Below are 26,937 nucleotides of genomic sequence, written 5' to 3'. Positions count from 1 at the left end.
TTTTGTATAGCTGGAAGAGCAAGCATTGCACCTAAAACGCTAGAGATGTTTAGCGATCTAGACATGAATTGAGTTGATTTCGGTTAGGTATTTTGATGAACTCTGGGCGCCGGCTTTGCATGACGTCCCGGACCACTTTCCGTCCCTTTTCCTGCAGGCGAATGACAAAAGTTCGACGGCGACATGGATCGTCAGGGAGCACAATGTTAGTGTCGCCGGACTGGATTGTTGGTTTACAACTCCGCATTGCTGACGAGCCTGCCATTGGCCGGAAGCTGGGGAGAGAATCAAGGGCCTGTGTCTAGAACTATCTTCCGCGATTGCCATTGAAGTGGTCATGTTATTTAAATGTGTCTGTTTGTTGCTCCTGCCCGATGGCCCACGGGATATATCCGTCTCATCTAGTCCATCATCGACAAGTCTATAAAACTGGCTGGAGGCTCAGTCTCCTGGCGCCAGTGACGAAGACAAGACTCGCTTCGAAGCAGCTTTTGACGCAGAGCTATGAATGATTCGCTGGAGGTCGATGACCCTGATGCGCCGGTTACCGCGGGAATGACAAAACATGCGCCCAAGACGCCATACATGAGTGAGTGTATGTTCTTCGGCGGTACAAGTACAGCTGCGACTGACTCTGGCAAATAGAGCTGGATTACGGAGTACTTGGGCGTACGTTCAGGCCATCAGCGGCAGGGGATAGGCAGCATGCTCGTCCAGTCTGGTATCAAAGAGGAAACGAACTCGGCATTGGCCTGTGCCTGGTGGCTATGGGAGACAGTGCATGCAATCTTTAAAAGAAGTATCGGTTCGAGGAGCTTGATTTTCGGAGCCAAGATCTGATGCAATGGGTGTCGAGGGGACTTGTGACACTTGGATTTTGAGAAAGCACGATGAGGCGTCAAAATGTATGCTCACACTGCGTACTCGGTGCCTGTTCTGGCAGTAACAACCTTGGAATCTTGGAAATGCGGTAAACGACATGGGCGTCTATAACGATAACGATACGTCAGAGAGACCTAGCCATATCGTTGAAAGGTGACTATCCTTACAACGCGACCAACAGTATTGCCACTAGACTATGTGTATAAAACGTTAGTGCCTCTGTTCATATTTAGCCGTGGCTTAACCAGCGTTTAACCTAGGCCGGGCCCAGCCGACCGAGGGGTCTTGCAGAGGGCTACAGGGGGGTTATAGCTTGAGGGCACATGGGGCTTACAGGGCGTCATCTAGCCTCAAGCTTATATAGCGATATATGTTGCTGAATCATTCACTTCCCTGCAATATCGCAATTATTAACGATTTACCAGGGAACCACCGCAAGTCGGGCGTGAAATATCGCAAAAGCCCAAATATCGCTACTAGGGATCATGGTTCCAACCATGGTGTACCGTAATTACAATTTGTCAACTCACAAACAACCACACCGCCACCGCCGCCAGAAAACTCACCGCGGATAGCCACGTCAGGTATCTCGAAGCAAACAGAGGGGGGGGTTGGCCATTTCTAGTTGCAATGCAATACTCCCTGGGTCCACGCGTCTCGAGAACTTGACGACTTTGAGTGAGGCGATCCTGCTGCAGTCGGACTCATGGCTCCTCTGGCCAAGGGGCCTGGGCCTCTTCAAGCCGCTCTCGAGGCCGCTTGGAAGGGAGTCGCCTCTGTGCATACTGAAGTGAGCCTTGTCCGAATATCTGCCGCTGGCATCCGCCGAGAACGACTCGGAGCGCTGCTTTCCGAGCTGCAATTCCTGTGTGGCCTCTTGAACTGCATCTTCTGCCTGTCTCTCAACTTGCAGGCCCCAGACCAGGAACCTGTCAGCGGCCCGTTCGACTATGCCATTTTGGCCGGCATCGCGCATGTGGTCAAGAACATTGCGGATAACTCGGCCACGGCTCCGGACGATGGATTGGTCACGATGACGGTGAATGTGAGGTTTTATCGAGACCTGGTTTCACAAATCGCGACCTTTGCCGCCTACGACCTGGCCACCCTTCACCAAACCCTCCTAGAGGGACGTCCTATCCCGCCCTCAACCTCGACAGCTCCCACCGTGGAGAATCTTGTTCCTACTCTGGAGAAATGGCTAGACGTGCTGAACTCTAGGCACTATGATCGTACCATGCTCGAGTGGGCTTCCGAGCGTGGCTTGGTTCGGGCCCGTCGAGAGTTTGACCCCGAGTACCAACGTGCCGTGACGGGATGGGTCAAGTTTGCAAGGACCAACTGGGAGCCCATCAGGGCTTCTGTGAAGCAGCTTTTTGCTATTCCGGCTACCAATAATTTCATACAGTGGGCTGTCGAGTTCGCCAGATCTTCGTGGCCTTGCGTCTATGACTTTGATGCGCCTACAGCTCAGCCCGTCGTCGCGCTGGTGAATGATGTATCCCTGGGCAAAGTCACTCCTCTACATTATGCCTCCATGATGGGGCTGACTGACGTTGTCACGGATCTCCTGTCTAATCTCCAGAACACCAACCTCGTCAATATGACTGGCCGTCTCGGGACCCCGTTATACTGCGCTTTGGTCGGGCCTCGTGTGATGCTATTTGGATGCGAGCCATCGTCCTGGGGCTCCTTGATTGTTGAAATGGAGCCTGCGGATGCAGCTCTCATCAAAGAACTATTGTCGAGCGGTGCTTCGGGATACGCCAGCATCTGTATGCCAAACATGGAGAGCCCGATTCCACTGACTCATATCGCATTTGTGGCGGCCACTATCCTCGAAGACCCCGACGTCTTCACCAAGGCCGTAGACACAACCCACCCCCTTCAAGAGGACTTCACCCTTATGCTGATTAGCTCCTCCATATTTGAAGACAAGGCTGGCTCAAAACCCTTCATGATGGCCAAGCTTGCGACTGCAGCCTTTGACCAGGCCATGGTCAACGCTGGTGACAGTTTGCCGTGGGAGGGCGATGAGGTTTGCGGCGCTATTTGGGAGTTTATGTACCTACAAGACCTGGAATTCGACACGGAGGAGAATGTTTCGCTACCATTTATCAGCGACGGCGACTTTGAGTCTGTGGTGCGGCAGTGCGTAATTGACGCCCACGCCGTCATCGGCGAGAAGGCCGTCTACCTTGAGCGACTGGTCAAGGACAGACGCTTCGATCCGAATCTTCTTGCTCGCGAGGATGGCAATGAAGAAGGCACCATTTTGCATTTGGCCGTCAGTGGCATGAACCACGTCGTGCTGGACGAACTCTACCTCGCCTACGCTGATTTTACTGCCGTGGATTCGCAGGGCCGAACTCCCCTGATGGTCATCGAGCACCCGGCAACCTTGGAAGTCCTCGTCAAGCAGTACAAGGTTACGACTACGGCCAAGAATAACGACGGTCAGAACATTTGGCACCTCGCAGCTGCCACGAACGACGCCGCGATCCTCTCTTGGCTCTGCGAGAATGACCCAGACAAGCCCGCCAACATCAACGTCGTTAGCAACGCTGGCCGCACACCGCTGGCCGAAGCCCTCTTGTGCTTTGCGATTCTCGACCGAGGTGGGCGGCACAAGCCAACTGCGGCGGCGGCCAAGACGCTGCTAGACGAGGAACTAGTCGATACCAAGCTTGGGACTGCCAACTTGCCAATGACACTGGCAGACATTACTGCTCAGTGGGGAGATGCCGAGCTGGTCGCCAAGCTCATTGCCGCTGGTGTGGACATTTAAGCTGTCTTGTTTTGCCGCCTTTTTAACACAACCCTTCCTCCCCCACTCCTTGGAGCACACGAGAAATATGATCAATGATGCCACGAAAAAAATTACGGCTCGGAAAAGTACACTACTATGATGAGAATATCGCGGGGGCTTTCATGTTCAAAAACAAATGGCATAGGAAAGGAGACTAGAGTTGGGCAAGGTCTTAGATTACGGTTTAGACATTTGTTGGACTCGGGTCGACACAATACCTGTGGGAATAATTTTGTAATTTGACAATTTTCTAACAACTTTAATGTGACGGCCTTGTAATGAACTTCTTTTATTGGGGCTATTTTGTCTGTCTGCTCGAGTTTATCAAGGACGTAAGGTGTTTGATGCCGCCGCGGAGTACTTGTTTTGGGATATACTCATCGCGCAGCATAAAAACACCCACTCAACCCGGCATTCTCTCGTGGGAAATGGCTGACGGACCATGGCATACAGTAGGTGTTTGTGGTGGAACTGAAAGTATTTCAAGTAAACTTGCCGGTCCTCGCTGACTTGCATCCGGAGACATTGACTTTGCCTTTTCGCCTCGAGGAAGAGTCCTGAGCCCTTTGGGATGTATCCTTGGTACTCGCCGATTTCGTCTCACCCCTAACGGCCATCTCGTCGACTGCACCAAGATATATGGCGCACCGTCTTGGCACGAGTTTAGATCCCAATCTTGATACGGTCATGGATCAAGGCGGGATTGTGAAATGGGCACGCCGGAGAAGTTATTTCACGGTAGAGGGTGATTCAGTCGCCTACTAAGTGATGAAATCTAGACCCGGACGAAAGACATTTGTTTGTGCATCTCCATCTTCATATTGTATATGAGCTTCGTCGTATATCCCGTACAAGACCATCAACCTATATCCCATGCAAACAGTCGCCCATACAACAAACGCCCAGAAACGCCAAGCAATGCCATAATGCAACACATCGTCTGTAATAATCCCGTTGTTTAACCCCATGTGCCGCCGCCGCCGCCCCTACCGCCTCTCCTCTGCGCACTCAATCTCCAGTCATCCTCGCCCGCAAACTTATTATACAGCGGCTGAATCCTCTCGGCCTGCTTCCTCTTACTCAGTCTATCGCTCGGCGCGACCTTGAAGAAGGTGGGCGCCGCCTCCACCAACCACTTGGGCTCAATGGACGACGTGCAATGCATGTACTCCTTGGTGGTCAAGACGAGATCGTGGTAAATCACCCACTCGGCCTGCTTGCCAAAGAGCGCCGAGCTAGGGTGCAAATACACGGGCGTCCCCTCTGTGAGAGTCTTGTATCCCTCCTGGGGGTCCTTGCGCGCTGCGTTGCGGAAGAACCCCGAGCACATGGCGCGACGGACTTTGTCCGTGTTGCGGCCGCACGAGACAATGGGGTGCTTGTAGCGTTCCATGATTTTGACAAGCTGGTCTCGGACGTCCTTGGCGCGGCGCATGGAGCGCGCCTGGATGAAGTTTTCAAAGCACCACGGATTGGAGTAGGCGTTTTGTTTCCATGAGTTGTAGACGTTGAGGAGGGTGAGGTGGTCGCCGTGAGGGTCGTGGAACTTGGACTTTTTCTGGTCGGCCTGTGTTTGTTTTTCCTTGGGCCGATAAAAGACTGCGCCTTGGAGGGAGAGCATGGCAATGATGCTGAGAGCTTCGTCGGAGCACTGGTGGTCCACAGCGGAGAGCAGTACCTTGGCAGAGGCAGGGTCCATGGGGAAGTCTGCCATTTTGCGACCAAGGCGCGTTAGCAGACCTTCGTCGTCAAGGGCACTGAGTGCGTAGAGCTCTTCCAGTGCCGTTAACATGGTGTTTACGGGCGGGGGGTCCATGAAGTCAAAGTGGAGGAGGTCGTTGATGCCCATGGCTTTTAGCATGAGAATCGTGTGTGAGAGGTTCTGCCGCTGGATTTCAGGAATGGTCGTGGGCAACATTTCAGATTGATACGCTGCTTCGGTATAGAGTCTGAAGCACTTTCCGGGGCCTGTTCGGCCGGCTCGGCCAGCTCTCTGATTTGCTTGGGCTTGAGATACTGGTGTAACGACCAGCGAATCCATGCCTAATTTGGGGTCGTAGGCGCTTTGCTTGACGAATCCAGGGTCGACAACGTAGTAAATCTCATCAATAGTAATAGATGTCTCGGCAATGTTTGTGGCAATGACGACTTTTCTAGTCCCCGGCGGCGCGGGATCAAAGATCTTGCTCTGCATCTCAGCAGGCAGACTGGCATAGACGGGCAGAATTAGAAGCTCTGGAACCGATGGTCCAAGAGCCTTCATCCGCTCATACAAAATTTCGCAGGCTGTGTCAATTTCCTCTTTTCCTGTCAGGAACAGTAGAATATCGCCCTTTGGCTCAGTCAAGTGGATTTGCATGACTGTCACCAAGGCTGCATCCAGATAGTCAGATTCCGGTTCCCTTGAGTAGAGAATCTCTACCGGAAAGGTTCGACCAGGAATCGTAAAAATTGGGCATTCATGAAAATATGACGAGAACTTGTCCGCATCAAGAGTTGCCGAGGTGACGATAATTTTGAGGTCTGGCCGGCGTATTACAGCCTTCTTAAGCAAGGCGAAAAGTACATCTGTTGCAATTGTACGTTCGTGCGCCTCGTCCAACATGATACACGAGTATCTCTTCAGGTCCGAGTCCATTAAGATTTCTCGCTGTAACATACCATCCGTCATGTACTTGATTCTTGTCGAGGGACTGGTACAGTCATCGAATCGAACCAGGTAGCCCACTTCTTCTCCCATCTGGCAGCCGACTTCTTCGGCAACACGCTTGGCAACCGACATGGCCGCGACTCTTCGGGGTTGTGTACAGCCAATGATGCCCTTGTCCGCAAAGCCTGCCTCTGCCAGGTACTGAGTGAGCTGAGTAGTCTTTCCCGAGCCAGTCTCCCCCACGACGATTAGAATCTGGTTCTCTTGCACAGCTTTGATAAGTTGGCTGCGGAAAGCGTACACAGGCAGGGACTCTCGCTGCTCCTTGATGCTGAGGTTGGTTCGCTTGCCTAGAGACTGGCCCTTGGGTATGACGGCCTTCTTCCACTCTGGAACATCCTCGGACTCGGCTTGCATCCTCGCGTTCCTCAAGTCACTAGCAAATGTCCGTTTGTCAGGGTCGGCCATGGGATCCTGCCACTGTGATGAGAGATTCTGGTTGGATTTCTTCTCCTTGGCGGCGGCATCTGCTTCTTGCTGCTTCAGCTCCTTTCGTTCCTTGGCAATGGAGGTGCCAGACATGGCGGCACGGTTCATCGAGCCATCAGGCGCCTTGACGACGCGGATAGGAGACAGCTCCAGAGACTGTTTGGTCTGGCCAACCAAAAATGGCGGTTCTTCTTCACGAACTTCGATATCCACATCTTCTTCTAATGCCATCTCTCCATCGCCTTGGAGGGTAGCATTGTAGTCCTCTTCCAAATCCGGGTAATCGGAGGCTTTAGCAACTCCCGACGCAATAAGCTGCCGAATTTCCCATCTTTCAGGGGACGTCATGCGCTTCTTATGCCGTCTAGGTGGACCAAGTACATCTCGTGGCATGGCCGATGCATCGTTGACAAAGCCATTCTTGACACCGCCTCCAAGAGCCTCCATATTGGCTCCTGTTGTCAGTCGCGCTTGCGGTTCTAGATCCATTCCGGTCTCTTGGTCCACGTCCCTCATGGATAACCCGATTCTATTTCCTTCAACGCTGGTGACCTTGACCCACACATCCTGACCTTTGGATAATAGATCGGAAGGATGGTTGACCCGTTGTCCGGCGATTATTCTTGAGATATGCACCAGACCATCTACCTTTCCTCGGACGTGGTGTAAATTGACAAAGGCGCCAAAGTCCCTTACACCAGTCACATGTCCCTGGTAAACCTTGTGCAGCTGTGGCGCATCGTCAATTTCAGGGTACGGCGCTTTACGCAACCGGTCATCCCTTTCATCTTCATCGTATCTTCTTCGGCCCCTTCTGTCGTTGCGCGACTCTTTGAACCCGTCTCTCCAGTCTTCGTCACCTCTGTCTTGTGACTTGAATCGTGACCTGAATCGTTCTCTTGTGCGTCGGTCGCGCGAGCGTGATCTGTCCCGCCGTCTCCTCCGTGACTCCTTGCCATCGTACTCGGGACTTCTGCTGCGCTTTCTTGACGCCTTTTCTTTTTTGGCTTTGCCTTCTAAACCTTCTAGCAGTGCAAGGGTATCATCTATCGCATCTGCGCCACCATCATATTCGACAGCTTTGTCTGCCAGTGCGAGACCACTGAAGACCTTTTCTTTCTCCTCGAGTGTTCGAGAGTGGTGTTCCTCTCCGTTGATTTGATCGCCGTTTCCTTTGAACTTTGGATGCATAGCAAGCACCAGGCGATCCAGACTGTCCACCAGACTGGGCGGGAAGTCCGCACCAATCTTGTCGAGTCTCTTGCGGAAGTCATCGGTGCTGGAGCTTTCGAGGCGTTGCGAGATGAGAAACTCGGCAAGAGTCTTGTCGCTGATGCCGATATGGTTCTGTAGTTCGGATGTGACCTTTGATACGAGCGATAGTAGCTCGAGGTTCAGCAGGTCATCCATGGCAGGTGAACGATGTTGTCCTGCGCGAACATTTAAATGGGACAAGTTGGAATTCGAGAGTGAGTCGCCGTATAGGACTAAACCAGAAAAAATGTTGGATCCTCCAGTGACAGCGCCGGATAAAGGCCGGAGTTCTGGCTACTAAGTACTTAAGTAGGTGGCGCACTGTAACCCTAACCCTGCAATTCGGCCAACCACCCTGTAGTGTCCTTCAGTTTTGGGGTTTGTAGTGTAAAATGTGGTCATTCCTGGTACTTGTGACATTTTATCTCTTGTAGAGTTCCTATCCAAAATTCATGAATGTAGTGGCTTGATCATGATAGAGGCCGGCATCAAGTAAAGTCTCTAGAATAGTCGTTGATCTCAGATATTGCGAAATGGCTCGAGCAAAGCCAATCTTATTATATGTAAAATTTTAAGCAAGCGACTGGTCCATGTTAACTACCATCTTTCCACGCGGCCATCCCACCAACCATCTATCCTTAACTACTTAAGTAATTGGCCAAGTGAGGTTGTACCATTAACTTGCATGACTTACTCCTCCTTACTTTATCTTGAAGGATTTTATCTATATAACCCCCAGTTGCAGATAAATGTAAAATGTGTACAATAGCGCGATGCACAGCAAGAAGTCGAGGTAAAGGCGGATCAATTGTTGGACCAGTAGAAAGGCAGCGCAGGTAACAGGTAAACGTATGATGTCATTAAGGCCGCCATACCCCAGAAATATGTCGATTCTGTATGTATTTGGGGATCCATCCACAGGCTCAAAATAAATTTCGTAATTGTCAAAACGACGACGAAGCTCACGCTCGAGGGTTATGGCATTACGCAGCCTGTCGATTTCCGTTCCATCAATAAGATGAACAACGTCTGTGTCGAACATATTTAAAATCTATCAAGCTGCTTGTTTAGGGTCGTCCTATTATACTTAATGCGCCAACTATTAATTTAAAAGGGGTAACAGGGGTGCATACCAGGGTCTTATTACCTCTTGACTTTATCAAGGAGTGTGGTAAAATATGAGCGACTTCTAGCTCACCATAACAACCATCTAGGGGATTACCATCATCATCTTGGGGCCAACCCTAGCTTTCTACTTCACGCTTGTAATACTAATCTCGATTAAATCTGTGTGAAATCACACAGCGATTTCGGTCACGTCTAAGGCACTCTATTCGAAGCGATCCTAATCGAGATGAAGTTCCTGTAAATATCTCCGTATCACGTTGGTTTTGTTGGATCGCTTCGTAGTATGTTGGAGACGGATCAGGAGTTCTGTTAGTTGATGCCTTCACTAATAGGGGTAAGTAAATGGATGCCGGTAATGGTAAGAGAGAGCTTACTAGGTAAGAAGAAGTTTTGAACCAACAAGTCAGCGAATTTAAATGCCTGCATTCTCATAATATTGTATAATCTCATGGAAGCGGGCTCGCGCGTGAAAACGCGTATCATTTGAGAATTGACTGACTCCTTTAAGAGAGGCCTGGTGGTGGTTGTGAGGATGTGCCATCTTAACACGGTGAGTAGCATTCGCGGTGAATTGCTCGGCGGGCTTACTCTTTTTGCTATTAACTCTCGTTGTGGGAGCATAAAGGTTCCCTACCTAAGCACCCGAATGCCATTCATTGTATTAGCATTTTGAGCTAATATTTTTGCTTCTTTACTTTTGATCAGATTATGTCGACGAGGTAGGTTTCGGCGCCATAGTGGATTGGCTCAACACTATATTTGGCTGTCACAGACTCACAGTAACACCAGACACATTGCAAAATTGAACTACCACGTATCTGGGGGGTGGCGCATTCGAAGAAAAAGAGGACAAGGAAAAATAATAAATTCACCGTCATTTTGCACACGCCTAACCCACAGCAACGTCATCCTCGCATGCGCTGAAAGAATGGCTGCCTACCCAGGTACCTATCAAGTCGCAACAGTGAATCAAAATTGAACGTTGCCTCCAATCAAGCCGACATTGAACCACCGAGTTACCCAGGCAGTTCGTGTACTGTACCATGCCATGCATCTCATGTGTAGAAAATGCGGGGTTATCTCCCGTGTCATCCAATCAAACAGCGTGGGTGCCACCTGTGCACACGCAAGCCCACCTGCATTGCCCCTCCTTGCAGCAACAGCCTGAACACTGGCGGCCGTTTTCGAGGCCCGTGACGTTTTTGGCTACCCGCCGTATAAGCTGTGTCCCACCTTTTATCGTCGTCAACACCCGATCTCACCTGATATTTTCAACTCAATCTCTCCCGATCCAACCTTGCGCTCGTATCCCACGGCTATTTCAAACCATCACAGAATCCATTTCCCAAGTATTACATTGTCGATATTGTGTGACAATGTGCTCCGCCGACATCTTTCTCGCCTTGTTGGCCGTCCTTTTCCCTCCACTACCTGGTACGTCCACCATCGTCGACCCCAAGCCTTGTCTTCTTCCGACGCACCCTCGCTGTAGCCCAACTCCATAATGATGTGAATCGCTAACATCAAAACTCTGTAGTCTGGGTAAAATGCGGCATCTGCAGCGCCGACTCCATCATCAACATCCTCCTCTGCTGCCTTGGCTTCATCCCCGGCCTCATTCACGCATGGTACATCATCGCCAAGTACCCCGAACCGGCATACGAGTATGAGTCGCTGCCCCAAGAAGGCGGCCACGTTACATATGTCTACGTCCAGACTCCGCATGGACCTCAATGCCGACCGCCCGCGCCGAATGGGGGCATGAACTATGGAACGCAGCAGAACGGGAGTAACAGAAACCAGCAACAGCAGCAGCAGCAGCCGCAGCCACAAGGTTCGCAACAGCCGCGGGCCCAGACCGGTGCCGCTTCTGCAGAGAGCGCTTCGAATCAGCAGGGTGGTGTGCCCCCCAGTTATGCAGAGGTTGTTGCTGGTGACCACAAGGTTCAGAGCCAAGATTAAGACGCGACCTCTTTCAGAGACGGGAATTCAAGAGTATGGGCGTGGAAGGAGACTAGTAATTGGTGTTGTAGCTTGACAATCGTTGCCATGAGCTAGTCTGCGATTTGAAATAGTGCCGGCACTTTTGGGAGCTCATTGGGAGTCTTATAGAACCATTCGCTTTAACTGGTTATGGAGTACTGGGCCTGATCATATCTGTATATTTACTGTTTTAATAGCGTACCAACCGTTTTCTGCTTATTTATCAGGGACGCTGGTGAAATTTTACCCGAACCTCCTTTCCCCTTTCCCGAAAAGCCTCAAAATGGCTACTCTGAGCCGTCGTCTGCGATCTCCACAACCTGCTTTCTTTACTCGGTAGACTGCCCTTCTTCTGCGCCTGTATCATGCACTGACGGCGCTGGTCGATCGTCATCACGAGGTTGTTTGTAATGCCTCATCATTTGCTGAGGCAAAAACGTGTAGAAAGATGGCACAATCCGGTGTATAGTCTTGATAAACCGGATCCCGGTATTCAACTCAACGAGGGTGATGTCCATCTTCATCTTGGGCATAACATGTGTGAGCAGCGACCTTTCGAGGTAGACCCATATATTGGCGTCCTGGGGCGAGATATGCATGCTTGGTGTCTCCCACTCATCCTCGATGATTGCAGGTTTGAAGAAGACTTTGCCCACGGGTGAAACCCCGCAGTCGCTACCTTCAATTAGAAGAGAAGCAAACTTGTCCAAAGTAAGTGAGCAGGGTCCTTCAACACTAGTAACTTCTAGGGTGTAGGTGCACTCTTTGGACGCCTCAACGCGGTCTTGATGGAACTCATCCAGGGTGAAATCCTCGTCGCACAATGCGCAGACAGCAAGAAACACCGTCTTGGGATCATACGAAGATGGCTTGGAGAATGAAAGAAACGACCAATCCCCGACGGCCACCGAGGAGAACAACTCCGTAGCGGCCAGATTGAAGTACCCAGGCAATTCAGCTGTTAGTTGATTCAGAGCCGGCCACTCTTGCCGCGCTTGATTGCAAACTTGCAAAGCGGACTGAATGTTGTCTTTGTACTCGGGACAGACTTCGTGTAGGAGGACGTATCGCAGAAAGTTCTCCACGAGGCCAATAAGAGATTCAGTCTTCTTTGGCTCGAAGCCAGTTAATTGGCCTAGCGATGTAGAAAATAGGCCAGCTGCCACACCAGCAAAGTCTACAGACCAGTGCTCGTCGTCCCCATTATAGAACCGATCGTCAGCTCCGCAGGCGCCATTCACCGTGTCGGTAACTGTTGCCTCGCGGCGTTGTGCAGGCGTGAGGTCTTTCAAGTCACTGGTATCGAGTCCAGAGAAAGCATTACCGCTGGTGTCAATACCGCCAAGGAAGAGATATTCGTCGAAATAGCGAATTTGGTCTCCCTGCATGCGTCGCCGCGCCCGGAAACGCCGAATACAGGACTGAATCCGTCTATTTTGTCGTTGTTAATATCATGAGAACCACAATGTGAATGGAGGGACGTACTCTTCGAAAGGAAGACAACTAAAGAAATATCCACGAGCGTTAGCAAAGAAAAATCCAGATAACTCTATTGGAATTCTGAACCCATACGTACTCGGCGTATATTTCGAGTTTTTCTTCAGCCGCTTCGTCTGGAGTCATTGGCGGATCGGCAAAGTACTCTGACGGACGGTTAATCATCTACCAGACGAAGCGAGAAGAAGCCATTAGCCTATAATGTACCTTCAAAACCTGTTCCATGATTTCGTGGTAATGCAGTTGGACCTCGGTGGGCGGTAGACTTGTTGCCCCTGGACCTCCCCTTCTTCTTCTTCTTCACTGACGCCGCTTGGTGACCCGGGTTCATCGAAGTTGTGTCGTCTTGATCGTGAATCTGCTGACTGTCGGAATCCCCTCTATTATAGTGACTATCTGCTTGGTCAGTGATGCCACCGGCATCACTGATCAGAGGCCCTTCATCAACCTGAGGCGACATGTTGTCAAGAAATCTCGGGACCTTTTGGGCAACAATCACCCATGCAAGATCAAGATGAAGAGGAAGTGAATTAGCACGTCAGAACATTCAAAGACCGACAAAACGATTGCCAGCTGTTGCCGGACCGTTCCAACTAGCGGCAAGAGGACTCAACCAGAGGGCAAAGCTGCGCACAAGGCATCCACTCGGGTATGTGTAAACGACACTCAACGCACATTTCACCCCCTCCATTGTGACATTCCCAAGCACTTCATTACAAGAATTAATGAGCTTGACTCAGGCAAGGTTTCTGACTTTACTAATCATCACGATGAGAAAGTCCCAAGTAGAAAGAAGACGAGCAGCACAGCCATCTACAGGCGTCCTGTAGGTGCCCTGGTCTGTCAGCACAACTTGACGACGTCGAAGCAACCACCACACCTATCCAAGCCCTGTTCTATGCATATGGTCACAAGCTCTCAAGTTCAAATTGAATGTTACCGAAATTTGCGCGCCGCATCTTTGACGCTTTGGCCAACCGAGTAGTCGCGGTCGCACCACATTGTCCCACGTTGTGCGTGCCTTTTGCTCGCCCAATGCCCAATGTGCACTGCACACGCGTTCGTCGGTGCACAAAGATGATGTACAGAAGCTGTGTAAGGGTTTACATGCTAGCTTGACAATGAGAGCACGGACGATGACCTGCACCGGCTGATGTCGTGACTCTGGTGGCTGAGATGGTTGGCCGAAGGGTGGTAGGCGAGCTTGTCAAATATCTCGCAAGGAGAGTGATGGTGGCATGGTGTTTGAGGGCTGGGTTTGTCGTTCGCCTGCCTGCCTGCCTACCTACCAACCGGTTGTTTTACAGATGTTTGCTCTCTGATTTGGACTGTTTGTGCGGAACAGGGTCAGACCAGGGAGTCCGCCTTTTGTCAGATCGCATACGAAGTTGACATAATATGACGAAGCCTGAGTAGTCGCATCGGCCACGTTGAACTCGACCTGAAGTAGAAGAATTGCGACGGGACACGCATCGCGAGCACAAGCCCGCATCAGGGACTCACAGCGTTGGGTGTGCACAAAGAGCTGCGCTGCGACGCCCAGCTGCCTCAAGATGGTTGCAGGCGCCTCTTTCCATGCAGCAGCAATGAATGCCACATGTATGAGCAAGGGCCAGGCATCGGCTTGCTGTCGTTGCGCCAGGCAGTTTGACCGTGCCCAGCCTTGACAAGAGACACGCGACATATGAACAGATACAAAACAGAGACCAGTGACCCCCACAATCAAGTCTGCCTCGCAGCAATCACACCGTGGTGAGTGGCACTGGCACCAACTCAGCCTCCATCACACAGTCATGGTACGCAGTCTGGAAGCTGGCAGGGATCAAGTGATTGGACACCACGGACGGTGTCGGCGTGTGGCTCGGCTGACTGCGAATGCCAATGCTGAGCGCCCCAAGATGGACAGCACAAGAACTCCTCACGTTTGTCCTGGCGAGGGGAAGCGCGGTCGACTGCAGGCCAACCCGAGTCCGCTCGCAGGTCCGTATGCTACATACTCGGATTAGCACAAGAGAGGATGAAGCTGTTTGATGGCCCACGACGCCTGCTAGGCTGTGCGAAAGGCTGGTGCTTGGCCAATGGTTGGCTCAGCGCATTGTGCTGGTGCAGTCAAACATTGGACCCAGCGCCTTGGGCGACTGGAATGAGGACATCTGGAGCCATGGTAATCTGCATCTGATGCCCACGGCCAGCATGGGTCTTCACAACCTCTGCTGCCCGCAAACATTCAAATGCGGGCACCTCGAAGGATCAGTGACGTCGGCAAAGAATCCCCGCGCGCCCTGGCTGATCGAATCAGCACCAGCCCGTGCCGCCGCTAAGCCCTGTTCGGCTAGTGCTTTCCACCCTGGGGCTGTTTGTCGCTTGGAGGTCCACTTTGCCGGAACCTCTGGATGTTTATGGATGTACTACAGAGTAGACTGTGAATATTTGCATGGTCTTTCTGCCATGTTGTGCCACCATTGTCTGTAGAAAGTGCATGGTTACTGTGAAAATTCGTCCACTGCAGCGCGTGCAGCAGCAAAGTTGGAGTGGAATAGAACGTGAAGTCATGTCGGACGTAGTCCGGATGCTCTGGACCTGCGTAATACTACGTAATGACTGCATGTGTGAAATCTGGTACCTCAAGCGGCCCACAGCCCTCTGACCTGCGGCCACGGTCAGCGTTGGCAGCCCCTGTTTCCCCTGTGTCATGTCTCTAGACCTGCACTGGCATCTGGCACTTGGCACTTGGCACTTGGACCATTCGCGCCAGGCTGTCTCGCACTGCCTGAGTCGAAGCCTAAGGGCTTGTGGCTGCGTCTTGCCTTGTCCTAGTCCTGTACAGATTCCTTTTTTATTTTCACTTCTTCCACTTGGCGACTCTCGCAGGATGCACTGAACAGCGCAGGCACTAATGGCGTTCCTCTCTGCCTGGCGACATAACTCCCTACCTCGACATATAAAGACCTCGATTCTGGAACGCCATTTCCCTCGGTCCCTGCCAAGTCATCGCCTTCGTTCGAGATACCGAGTACGCAACAACACCATCCACCTCTCGAACCAGCAGTGTCAAGCACCACCCTCTTGACTTCAAACTACACTTGCGAGTGCTTTACCCACCCGTGAGACGACTTTGCCACCTTGGCAGACCTCCCTCTGAACCTTCCGTCTCGCCCACGCCTGTGCGCGCTGCATCTTTCCAGTAGCGCAATATACAAGTCAACCACGGCATAACTGTGTCGTATCGTCTCGCCGAGATCATACTCATACCCCTACGATAGGGTTGTCTGCCTCTACCCTCTGGGCTTCGCGGCTATTATATCAAAGATGCAGCCAGCCAGAGATGTCCCCCGCTTTGACCAACTTCAAGACTATCCCCATGCTGTGGCTGGACAGTAAGTAATTTCCATGTCTTTCACCCTTGATCCCCGTAGCTTTACATGTGGTGGCATTGCAATCCAATTTGCGACCTTCGACCTTAGGTGCGTTGCTGACCTCGCCTTCTCTCAGTGCTGGGACCTTGTGCGACTCCGACGGCCAAGTTTTTGTCAAGCCCTGCACTCAGGCTGAAATCGACTTTTATGAATTGACCAAGTCGAAGTATCCCGATTTTGCCGATCTTATGCCTTTGCATATCGGCAATCTAGTGTTAAGTGGCCCCGGCGAGATGGACATTGGAGACATCGGGGACAGCTTACAAACGGATCCCGAACAAGTCCTTGCAACAATCCAAGAGCAAGTCGCCAATGCCGCCCGAGAATGCCAAACCGAGGATACCATAACGTGGGTGCCTTCTCAAGGAAAGAAGATTCAGACAAACATGTCAGTCGTGCTTGAGAACCAGACCAATGGTTTCAAGCGGCCCAATGTTCTCGACGTCAAATTGGGGACCCGTCTGTATGCAGACGACGCGCCCAAGCAAAAACAGGAGCGATTTCAGCAGATTAGCAAAGAAACGACACACCACAATCTTGGTTTCCGCATCGCCGGCATGCGTGTTTTCCGCGGGTCTCAAGATGCTTCCGAATTGGATGCTAGGGAGTACAAGAACTACGACAAAGACTATGGGCGATTCACCGTCAACGATGACAATGTGGTCAATGAATTGAGGCGATTCATCTTCAACGAAGCTGCGGGTATTGACGAGGACTTGGGCAAGGCCGTCTGTGCGACTTTTGCTAGAGAACTCGGTACAATAATCGATGTCATGTCTGATCACAATATCCGCATGTACTCATCGTCACTTCTGTTCGTGTATGAAGGCGATGGCGAAGCGCTTAAAGACGCCATCCGACTCAACACGGAATACGCAAAACGCTCGACCGGTCCTCCAGCTACCAAGCGAATTGATAGTGGCATTGGCTTGGACGACGAGGATCAGGCTCTGGAGCAGTTGCCGCCACCAGTACTTAAGCTCAAGCTCATCGATTTCGCCCACGCGACATGGACGCCTGGATCAGGCCCAGACGAAAATACTATCAAGGGAGTGAGCAGCTTGGAGGGGTTCTTTAAAGAAATGGCAGAATGAGCCGATGTTGCTCTTCCCATTTATGACGCTTTGATTTTTAATGCCAGAGCGATGAACGTATACGCAAAACAGAACTAAAGAGCTCAAGGCCTATCACCGCGAGTTATGAATATCAGCAGGGGCAAACCATCAGCAGTTTAGGGCTCGAGTTATTCAAGGGAGCTTTGCCAATGGAGAAAAGCATACTTGTATCATTACACAGTAGAGTGTATTAGAAACAACGGGACATGGAGGCATGGCGAGATCTAGGTCTACTGCGTGAAGTAGCGTATGGAGTTTATTTGGTGTTGGAAGTGTGTTTGGTAAATGGGTATAGTATAAATCAGCTTATGGCGGAGCGCATCACTGGAGATTTAGATGCTCCAAGGACCAAAAAAAAAAGAATTCTGCACACTACTTTGAGTAACTTTAGTAATGTGACGAAATAACTCTAATAGTACTGCCCGCGCCGGAAATCGAACGTTCACATGGAAGGACTCGTGAAAGTATTGGTGTCCTGACTGCGCCCCACATCCAAATCGACGCCACCTCGCCCAAAACTGCAAGCTTCCAGACAAATGTCCGTAAACATTGGCACTTTTTGCTTCTCGCGTCACCAGGTGCTTCTTGGTCTCGTCCATGTAGCCCCGTCATGTCAATTCCAGGCTTGGGCCAGATCCCGGTGCAGGTAGTATCTCACCACGCCGCAAATCACTTAGAATTGCCATAAGCCTTCCGCGCGACACATGACTGACAAGCCAGCTTCCTTAGACCGTTCACTCGTCGACCCGCATCATCGTCCTCAAACCATCCTGGGAATGGCGTTTCGAAGTACCTGCAGGCCGCAAAATCACTGTCAAAGCCCTCTCTGGCACCGCTGAAAAAGATGGCGTTGAGCTCGCTCTTCGGAATGCCTACTCCTTCAGTGCAATAAAATCCAAGATTCTGACATGGCACGGATGCGAGCTCGAAGTCGATGGACGGACTGACGACGAGTTCGTAGCGGAATATGCTTCGCCCGCGGCGAACCCCGCGAATGCACATGTGAATCTCCACGCCAGACTGAATGAGATGCGGACTGCGGCTGTGTACGAGCGGAGAGAAGGCCCGAGGGTGCTGATTGCTGGCCCGCCGACGACGGGGAAAACTACGCTCGTGAGGACGCTCGCGAGCTATGCGACGCGGCAAGGCTTCGAGCCAATTGTCGTGAATGCCGACCCTAAGGAAGGCATGCTGAGTCTGCCAGGGACGCTGAGCGCCAGCGTCTTCGCGACGGTGATGGACCCTGAGGCTGTTGATGGATGGGGTACCACGCCGACGAGCGGGCCGAGCACTGTTCCTGTCAAATTGCCGCTGGTGTACTACTACGGGAGAAATTTACCGGATGACGACCCCGAATTCTATAGAGAGTTGACGAGCAAGATTGCCGGCACTGTGAGTGGGCGGCTAAGTGAGGACGATGCTGTCCGAAGCTCCGGTGTGATTGTGGACTCGATGGGCGTCAGTGAGAAGAGTAAAATTGGAGAAGACTTGCTCGCTCATATTGTCGACGAGTTATCTAGTAAGTCGTCGCTTCGTCCGACTTGGACGCCATGGCCTGGGGAAACTAACGGCGCCAGTCAACATCATCGTGGTCCTGGGCTCCAACAGAATGACGGCCGAGCTCTCGAAACGCTTTTCTACCGAGAGGACTTCCCTCGGCGAACCGATCCAAATCGTTGGGCTCGATCGCTCAGAAGGCGTGGTTGAGCGGGATGAAGGGTTTTTGGAGTATTCGAGAGAACAGGCTATTAAGGAGTATTTCTTCGGAGACGCCAGGAGAGCGTTGAGTCCGCAGATTCAACAGACTGACTTTGATGCGCTCGTTATTTATAAAGCTTCTGACTGTGAGTTTCTCCCTTGTATCCTTTATGCTATGTTGCATCATGGCTTTGGGTTTGACTTTCACAGTCTGCGTTTGTGGAATCACTAGGCCAAAGGCGACTCAAGTGCCATGAACACTCCACAGCGAGAAGGGAGCACATGTTTACGATTGCTAACTGTTCACAGACTCGGCGTACGAAAAAGCAACACTGTCCCGCGATGAACCTTCATCCGTCATGCAGCACTGGACCCTTGCCGTCATGCACGCTTCGCCCAAGGACCCCCCCGAGGTGGTAAGGGCTGCGGCGGTGATGGGATTTGTCTATGTTTCTGATGTCGACGAGGACAGAAGAAAGATTAAGTTGTTGGCGCCGGTGGGTGGTAGGCTGGGCGATAGGCCGTTGATTTTGGGGAGTTGGCCGGAGCCGTATATCAATCTTTTGGGATAACCAGCTGGTTCGTTATGTTGGAGTTTGGGACGCAAGTGCGGTTGTCATTGAATTTTGCAGGAGGCAGGCCGCCCTGACATGGGACCAGCGTAGCATGCTAAAAACAGTGCTAGGATAACACATACCTTGGCGATGAATAGATATGCATGTATCTTGCCAGTTCAGAGGACGCACATGCCCAACATATATCATAAACGCACCATATGAAACAAGATCTGATTTTTAGATCTTAAAGCCATCGTTTGAACCTAATAGGTTGCCAGTCTAGCACAAACCAGCCTACATTTGCATGGGCAGCCATATGGCATCATCGCACACAAGGTTTGTCTTGAGGGTTTGTTGTGTGTTCTCATCACTTGACTCGGATAAGACGCGATGCGGGCGCATTTCTCGGCACCCAATCTGATTGGCTACCAACTCGCATGAGATGCCGTGTCACGCAAGCAACTACGGATTAAGCAGGTGTCCATGACAGTTTATTAGGACGACATGGTAAATTATTCATGATCTCTTAAATCCTAAATGACGTGGTTCCTTTCCCATTTGTTGTGCCTGCAGATGCGGCTCTGGACGGTGGGACCTGGCCAAGTCCTCCAGGCTGCTTGACTCAGCGTGAGTCTGGTCCGGTACAATTGGCAACAGAGATCGAAGGGCTGGGTTATGCTTAAAATGCTAGTGCGAACGTGGTGTTTGGCGGGGGGGTCAATGAGGGGCAATGCCGCGGGGGAATCAGATTCATCTAACGAGTAACGGTGGTCCTGTGAGGCAAAGCCGCGCAACCACAGTTGGCAACTTCAAGCTTTAGTGGCCATGCCCAGGGCTTGGCCTACGCTTGGATGTGGAGGGCTATTCAACCGCGGCGGATGGAGGCAATGCTCCGGCCGCTGAGCGTTGGCGCAATATGAGAATACGTAAGGATTACGATTGTCTGGACTCTGGACTCTGGACGCCACAAGTGCCAAGACACGCTGGGCCAAGCGCTGGGTGGACGAGGCGAGGGGCACACGACAAACCGGCTAGTACTGCATACAATTCGGTTGGCCGATCTTGGCAGAGTCGATTGGGCCACGCGGAGGACGGGGAGAAAGGCGTCAACTGGGTCATGGGACCATGTTGTTTGAGAGGTGCTTGCTCCGTAGAGTGGCACTTCGATTCCAGGTGAGCAGATTGTGTCCAAGCTTGCCAGACAGGCTCCCAAAGACGTTCACCTCGACAGTGTGTGTCACACGGTCAAGACCTGCACAAAGGTATCGGACATCAAAGGTTATTGACACAACAACAAACGAAGGTATCACGAGAGCCCAGAGTCGAACCTTAGCGAGGGCTGCCTCAGGCCTCTTGGAAATCCAAGGGCCTATGATACCTCAAGGTCGAATATTAAATTGATATTTCAACACATGTTCCAGGCCCAGCTACCCTGCCTGCCCTTGTCACAGTGTGTCAGGATAATGACGCTGAAGAACTTGGAAACAGTGCCGAGGACCGCCAGCACCGCCACGGAAGAAACATGTCGCTGATTGGCGAAATTGGAGGCACCAGAAGTTTGATCTACATGCGGGTGTGTCGTGGACTCGTGGGACACTGCAGGGACAACTGTTGTGTAATCCTTCAGATCGTGCCGTTCAATCGCGGATTAGAGACATGCTGGAGTGGTTCGATACCATATCTCGAGACGGAATTCGACATCTATCTGGTATAGATGATGCAGTTCAGAGACGGTACGCCGCATATTTCGTCTGGTCGAAGACGAAGTAACCTCTTCTCTCAGGCTGACACAGCCACCTTCGAGCAAGGTTGTCGGTGGCCACCCTTTACAAACCAGCACCGCCATCACACCAAACCTAATCTCGACAATCCTTGTGCCAAATGCTATCGTACGAAACGGTTTTCACAAGCTGTAGGACGAGACAAATGGCAAGCCGGGTCGAGTTTAGGCCTTGAGCTTCAACAGTAGTGGTGGAGACCATGGCACTTTCTACTAACGGAAGGCGCCAGTGGGCTTGTTCTTTCCCCTCCCGCAACAATCTCATTTGCTCCTTCTCTCCGCCGTTATCATCACCACCACTGCCGGTCATGCTTAAGACAAGCAAGCCACTTCCTGGCACATCTGGGCCATTTGCCCAGCTTCAAGCCCCCAGATTGCTCATGCTCGTGACCAGGGTGGATTCATCCCCTGCTGCCAAGTGTCGTGTCTTTCGTTCGCTGTCGTTTTGGTTTCTTCTTCTTTTTCTCCTTCTTTTCTTCCATCGCCATCCTTGGGCCTTCATTATTTTAGTTCCTAGTTATATCCATCACTCATCCGGTTCGCCTCTGTGTGGAAGTCGACTTCAGCGCCAGCATCCCACTGACAGTAAACTCTTTGTCCTCTTCGACTTTTCGACCTCACAGGCTCTTTTACTTTCCCCCCTCATCCCAGCATCTGTTGTTTGCTAAGTCTGCTCAGAGCAGCTTGATATACACGTTCGATGGGAGAACCTCTTGTTATCAGTACGAATGGTGCAGAACACGCCAACTCCTCTTCGGACTCGGAGGCCCTTGCCGGTCCCGACGACCAGCCACCTATAGCGGAGCCCCCTGATATCCCCTATACAAGTGAAAAGCCAAATTGCCATCATACGCATTCTGCCCAGCACGTCGCTGAACTGCTCGCTACCGACCAAGACCATGGACTGAGCGACGAAGAGGCGGCCGCCCGGCTAGCCCGGGACGGTCCCAATGCTATCAAAGGAGCCAAGGGTCTCTCCATTGGAGAAATCTTTTTGCAGCAAGTCGCCAATGCTCTAACTGTTGTCCTCATTGCTGTCGCCGCAATATCCTACATTATCGGCGACTATGTCGAGGGCAGCGTTGTAGTTGCTGTAATTGTGCTCAATATTGTAGTTGGGTAAGAATGACTTGTCACTACTTTGGCCTTCTGTCTAGTGACACAGCGCTGGCGGATCAAAGTTTGGCTCTTCTCTTTCTCACTGACACGGCCCAGGTTGATTCAAGACTACCGTGCGGAGCAGACCATCCAGTCTCTCTACGCGCTGTCTACACCCAAATGCAAGGTTATCCGGGATGGCCACAGCGACACCGTTAAAGCCGAAACACTTGTCAAAGGCGACTTGGTCTCTCTTGCAACTGGTGATGTAGTGCCCGCAGATTTGCGCCTGGTTCAGGGCATCAATTTGTCAACCGACGAGGCACACCTGACTGGCGAGTCTATAGCTATTAGCAAAAAGCCCGAAGCGGTCTTTACTGATCCTGACATGCCTGTTGGTGACCGCATCAATTTGGCCTTCAGTGGTAGCTCCGTCACACGTGGTCGTGCCACCGGCATTGTCATATCGACCGGAATGGACACAGAAGTTGGCCAGATCGCCGAGCTCTTGCGCAAGAAAAAGAAGGAGGCCAAGGGCAGTAATGCTGTGGCCAAGGCCCTTTACTCGTTCTACCAAACTGTTCGTAGTATCTTAGGTCTTGAGGGAACTCCCTTGCAAGTGACTCTTAGCAAGTTTGCCCTGCTTCTTTTCGGTTTAGCCATTCTCCTTGCCGTCGTTGTCTTCTCCGTCAATCTATGGGAAATTGACGATGATGTCCTTCTCTATGGTATCTGCGTCGGTGTTGCGGTCATCCCTGAATCTCTTCTCGCTGTGCTGACGGTGACAATGGCTGTTGCTACAAAAGCAATGGTCAAAGGTCATGTCATTGTGCGCCAAATGCCATCCCTCGAGGCAGTAGGTGGCGTAACCAATATTTGCTCCGACAAGACGGGGACGCTTACCCAAGGCCGCATGATTGCCCGTAAGGTGTGGCTTCGTGATGGCCTCACTGGTACGGTTGATGGCACATCCGATCCTTACGACCCAAGCAGTGGGACCGTGTCGTGGTCTGGTTCTCTCGTCGGAACTTGCATCAACCCCTTCCTCAATACTCTTGTTCTGTGCAATAATGCCACCGTCTCAGATGGGAAAAAGGAGCCAGAAACCGATTCCAGCAGCGTTACGACGGCCTTGGAGCCAGCAGACTGGAAAGCTATGGGCGAGCCCACAGAAATAGCGCTAAAGGTGTTTGCCATGCGATTTGGAAAGACGACTGGGAGCGATCTCCTGACAGCAGAGCACCCGTTCGACTCCTCGTGCAAACTCATGAGTGTTGTTTACGGTAATGGCTTGGAACGGCAACGCCACGTGTACACCAAGGGCGCGTTCGAAGTTCTTCTTCCAATTTTAGCCGAGGATGATGGAATGAAAAAGGCCATTCGTGCCAAGGCTGAAGAATTTGCTGGAGAAGGTCTTCGAGTGCTGTGTATCGCGGATAAGCTCATGGAAGGAGGGGCTGAGGATTTCCAAGATCGTGCCAAGGTCGAGTGCGATTTACGTTTCCTCGGACTCGCTGGACTTTATGATCCGCCTAGGTCTGAAACCGCTGGAGCTGTTAAACAATGTCGCGAAGCTGGAGTCACTGTTCACATGGTCACGGGTGACCATATCAAGACCGCTACCACCATCGCCTACGAAGTCGGCATCCTGCCCAAAGACATGCCACTGGGCCCAAACACAGTCATGTCTGCTGCTGAACTTGGCAGCATGACTGATGAGCAAATCGACGAACTCGACTCCCTTCCTCTGGTAATTGCTAGGTGCAGTCCCTTGACCAAGGTCAGAGTGATTCAGGCTCTTCATCGTCGAAGAGCATTCTGCATTATGACTGGGGATGGTGTCAATGATTCGCCGGCTTTAAAGCAGGCAGACGTTGGCATTGCTATGGGTGATCGTGGAAGTGACGTTGCCAAGGAGGCCTCTGATATGGTTCTCACGGACGATAACTTTGCTTCTATCGTTACTGGGATCAAGGAAGGTCGAAGACTGTCTGATAATATTCAAAAGGTATGCAAAGCTTAGCACCACTTGTCGAATCGTTCCGCTAACACACATGATGTCTAGTTCTTGCTGCATCTGCTTACGTCCAATCTGGCTCAAGTTATTTTGCTTTTGATAGGCTTGGCGTTTAAAGACAAAGAAGGAGTTCCCGTGTTCCCACTGTCTCCCCTCGAGATTCTGTGGGCAAATCTCGTCACATCCTCTCCTTTAGCTCTTGGTCTTGGCCTGGAGGAAGCTCAGCCGGATATTTTGCAACGACCACCTCGGAGCCTACACTCTGGAGTCTTTACGTTGGATCTCGTGCGCGACCAGCTCATGTACGGTACTTTCATGGGTTCATTATGCCTAGCGGCATTCATGTTGGTAGCGTATGCAGCATCAGGAAAGGGTTTTCATAACCTAACTCATGGATGCAATGACGGTACGGGCGGAATCTGCTCCGCAATTTTCCGCGCCAGGGCCGCAACATTCGCAACGTTGAGTTTCTTGCTTCTTGTTACCGCATGGGAAGTGAAGCATTTCCATCGGAGTTTGTTCAATATGGACAAGCGATGGTCTGGCCCATTTTCGGTATTCAAGACTGTCTATCACAACACATTCTTGTTTTGGTCGGTTGTGGCCGGTTTTCTGGCGACATTCCCAGTTATCTACATTCCATATGTCAACACTACCGTGTTCAAGCACAAAGGCCTTACGTGGGAGTGGGCTGTGGTAGCGGGATGCGTTGTCACGTATATTGGGCTCGTGGAATCGTGGAAGGCTGTCAAACGAAGATTTGGGCTCGGGATTACGAGGCATCCATCAACCCCGGGACAAGTCTAACGTCTGGCGCTCATCCGAAGAGGTGGGTGGCGTGTGATGGCGGCGGGGACAGGTTTTTGAATATAGTTATGATCATGTCTAGCTTACAGCATAATTAGTATCCTCTCAATGTCAAGAATTTCCTGTCACTTGTGGAGATGACCCGACGAGCTGTCCGGTCAATGAATCCTCCCTCGGCTAACATGAGCTCTGGACCAAATACACTTTGACTATTGTAGAGTCCTTAACTCAAAACGATGTGAACCAAAAAAATAAAAAAAATAAAATAAAAAACAATAAGAAACGAGCAAGCAGACGTAAGGAGACTTGAGGTTTCAGTTCGAGGCCCTGTCTGTAGGGTAGCTCGAGGTATTCTGTTCAGTCTGGTGGCATGTGTCGCCGGGCAGGACTCGCACATAAGCAGAATCAACTGATTTCTTGTAGATATTTGATGGGCTAAGAAACTTGTGTGACAGTTTGCCTGTGTTCTCCAAAGTGCTAACTTACAGGACCATGAGGTAGCTGGAGGCTGTTTCCCCCTGTCCAGCCAGTTGAGCCATGAATTGCAGTTTTATTACCTAGGTATTCTCATGATTGAATAGTTTATTTGATTTCTCATAATGAGAAGGTATTAGCCAATTCCAGAAAAAAGCCCCCGAAAAAAAAGACAGCCGTAGTTGGTAGATGGTCCACCCCGTGGCTTTAAAAGGTTATGTACTCGAGCACCAGCAGTTACCAATTCATTATGACATTACAATACATGGGACACTCAAATTACCACTAGGTGGAAGAGTTTCACCCACCAGGTTTTATTCAAGAATGTATTGAAATTCTACAGCTCCCTGAGCGGGGTATCTTTCATAGTGTGAGGATGGATATGTGTGAATTGGCAAGAAAATAGAGGGATACCAAAGGATTCCCACGGGGTCGTAATCGTCAATAGGCTCACTGAGCACTGGGTGATTAGCCGTGACAAGGGCACGGTAACTGGGCCTCGAATGTGTGTTCAAATATCAATATAATAATTGACTTTAAGCCATCAAAGGTCCTTGGTTTTCCACGAGGCCTCGAGGGACCGGAGGTCTCTATGTATGGAAGTCGGTGAGGGCTAGTGCCTGAGGCAGCCCTCGCTGAAGGTCGACGGCCCGTTTCTGGACTCTCGTGATACCTCCTCTGGCCAGGACTCTTGGCCCCTTTGCCGTCCGGTGTGACATTAGCACTCATGTTGGCGGGCGGTGAATCACTCTGACGAATGTGACAAAGCTCAACTTGCCATGGACTCTTTTTTTCAAGAGGCGAGATTGCAATGCTGCCCGACTCCCTCCGCTCCTCGCTCCAGAACAATCCGGCTCACGGGCTCATGGACCTTGATGGCCACCCTCCTCGCGGTGTCATCGACCTTGATGGACTGCCATCGCCGACAGCGTCGTCTCCCCAGGCCGTCATGGCGACAAATGTCTCAAGCATGAATGGGTGAATGGGGCCGGGATCAACGACGCATGGCAATCTGTTTTGAGGCGACGATATAAGGGCGGCGAGACCCCACGTCGACGGGCGTTTGAATTTGATTCTGTGTTTTCGCCTCCCCTCTGTGCCTGGCCGACAGTGCGTGGTCAAGGAGTGGTGAAGAGTTTTGAAAAAAAAAAGAAGAAGAAGCCTTGAAGCGCACCCTCACTTTGTCGACTACCGTCTGACCTGGCTTGACCTGGGGCATACGGCCGTTTTACTACGGCAGCTCGACGCAAGAAGGAAGGCACTCGCAGTCTTGTTCCATTTGT

General features: G+C 51.3%; 6 protein-coding genes across 6 annotated transcripts; 4 read left to right on the top strand and 2 right to left on the bottom strand.

Annotated features, from left to right (window-relative positions):
- Positions 1-1,588: 1,588 nt before the first annotated feature.
- Positions 1,589-3,670, top strand: MAA_04811 (Ankyrin repeat protein; the record flags this gene model as incomplete). The annotated part of the gene is made up of 1 exon (XM_007822907.1): positions 1,589-3,670. The coding sequence occupies one exon, from the start codon at positions 1,589-1,591 to the stop codon at positions 3,668-3,670; it is 2,082 nt and encodes a 693-aa protein (XP_007821098.1).
- A 979-nt stretch (positions 3,671-4,649) lies between these two features.
- MAA_04812 (ATP-dependent RNA helicase DHX8) lies at positions 4,650-8,240 on the bottom strand (the record flags this gene model as incomplete). Its single annotated transcript, XM_007822908.1, has 1 exon — positions 4,650-8,240. The coding sequence occupies one exon, from the start codon at positions 8,238-8,240 to the stop codon at positions 4,650-4,652; it is 3,591 nt and encodes a 1,196-aa protein (XP_007821099.1).
- Positions 8,241-10,588: 2,348 nt separating this feature from the next.
- Positions 10,589-11,174, top strand: MAA_04813 (stress response RCI peptide; the record flags this gene model as incomplete). The annotated part of the gene is made up of 2 exons (XM_007822909.1): positions 10,589-10,646; positions 10,750-11,174. 2 exons carry the CDS (start codon positions 10,589-10,591, stop codon positions 11,172-11,174), a joined length of 483 nt encoding a protein of 160 aa, XP_007821100.1.
- Positions 11,175-11,524: 350 nt separating this feature from the next.
- Positions 11,525-13,152, bottom strand: MAA_04814 (Argonaute complex, subunit Arb1; the record flags this gene model as incomplete). Its single annotated transcript, XM_007822910.2, has 4 exons — positions 11,525-12,626; positions 12,681-12,698; positions 12,772-12,838; positions 12,900-13,152. The coding sequence occupies 4 exons, from the start codon at positions 13,150-13,152 to the stop codon at positions 11,525-11,527; spliced, it is 1,440 nt and encodes a 479-aa protein (XP_007821101.2).
- A 2,849-nt stretch (positions 13,153-16,001) lies between these two features.
- Positions 16,002-19,493, top strand: MAA_04815 (mRNA cleavage and polyadenylation factor IA/II complex; the record flags this gene model as incomplete). Its single annotated transcript, XM_007822911.2, has 5 exons — positions 16,002-16,069; positions 16,185-17,160; positions 17,953-18,742; positions 18,801-19,067; positions 19,231-19,493. 5 exons carry the CDS (start codon positions 16,002-16,004, stop codon positions 19,491-19,493), a joined length of 2,364 nt encoding a protein of 787 aa, XP_007821102.2.
- A 2,465-nt stretch (positions 19,494-21,958) lies between these two features.
- Positions 21,959-25,180, top strand: MAA_04816 (cation transporting ATPase; the record flags this gene model as incomplete). Its single annotated transcript, XM_007822912.1, has 3 exons — positions 21,959-22,377; positions 22,474-24,364; positions 24,422-25,180. 3 exons carry the CDS (start codon positions 21,959-21,961, stop codon positions 25,178-25,180), a joined length of 3,069 nt encoding a protein of 1,022 aa, XP_007821103.1.
- Between the last annotated feature and the right edge of the window lie 1,757 nt (positions 25,181-26,937).

This window comes from Metarhizium robertsii (genome assembly GCF_000187425.2).
Source record: "Metarhizium robertsii ARSEF 23 chromosome Unknown MAA_Scf_1, whole genome shotgun sequence".
In the NCBI taxonomy this organism is placed as follows: Eukaryota; Fungi; Ascomycota; class Sordariomycetes; order Hypocreales; family Clavicipitaceae; genus Metarhizium; species Metarhizium robertsii.
This window is presented reverse-complemented; position numbering and strand designations above follow the sequence as displayed.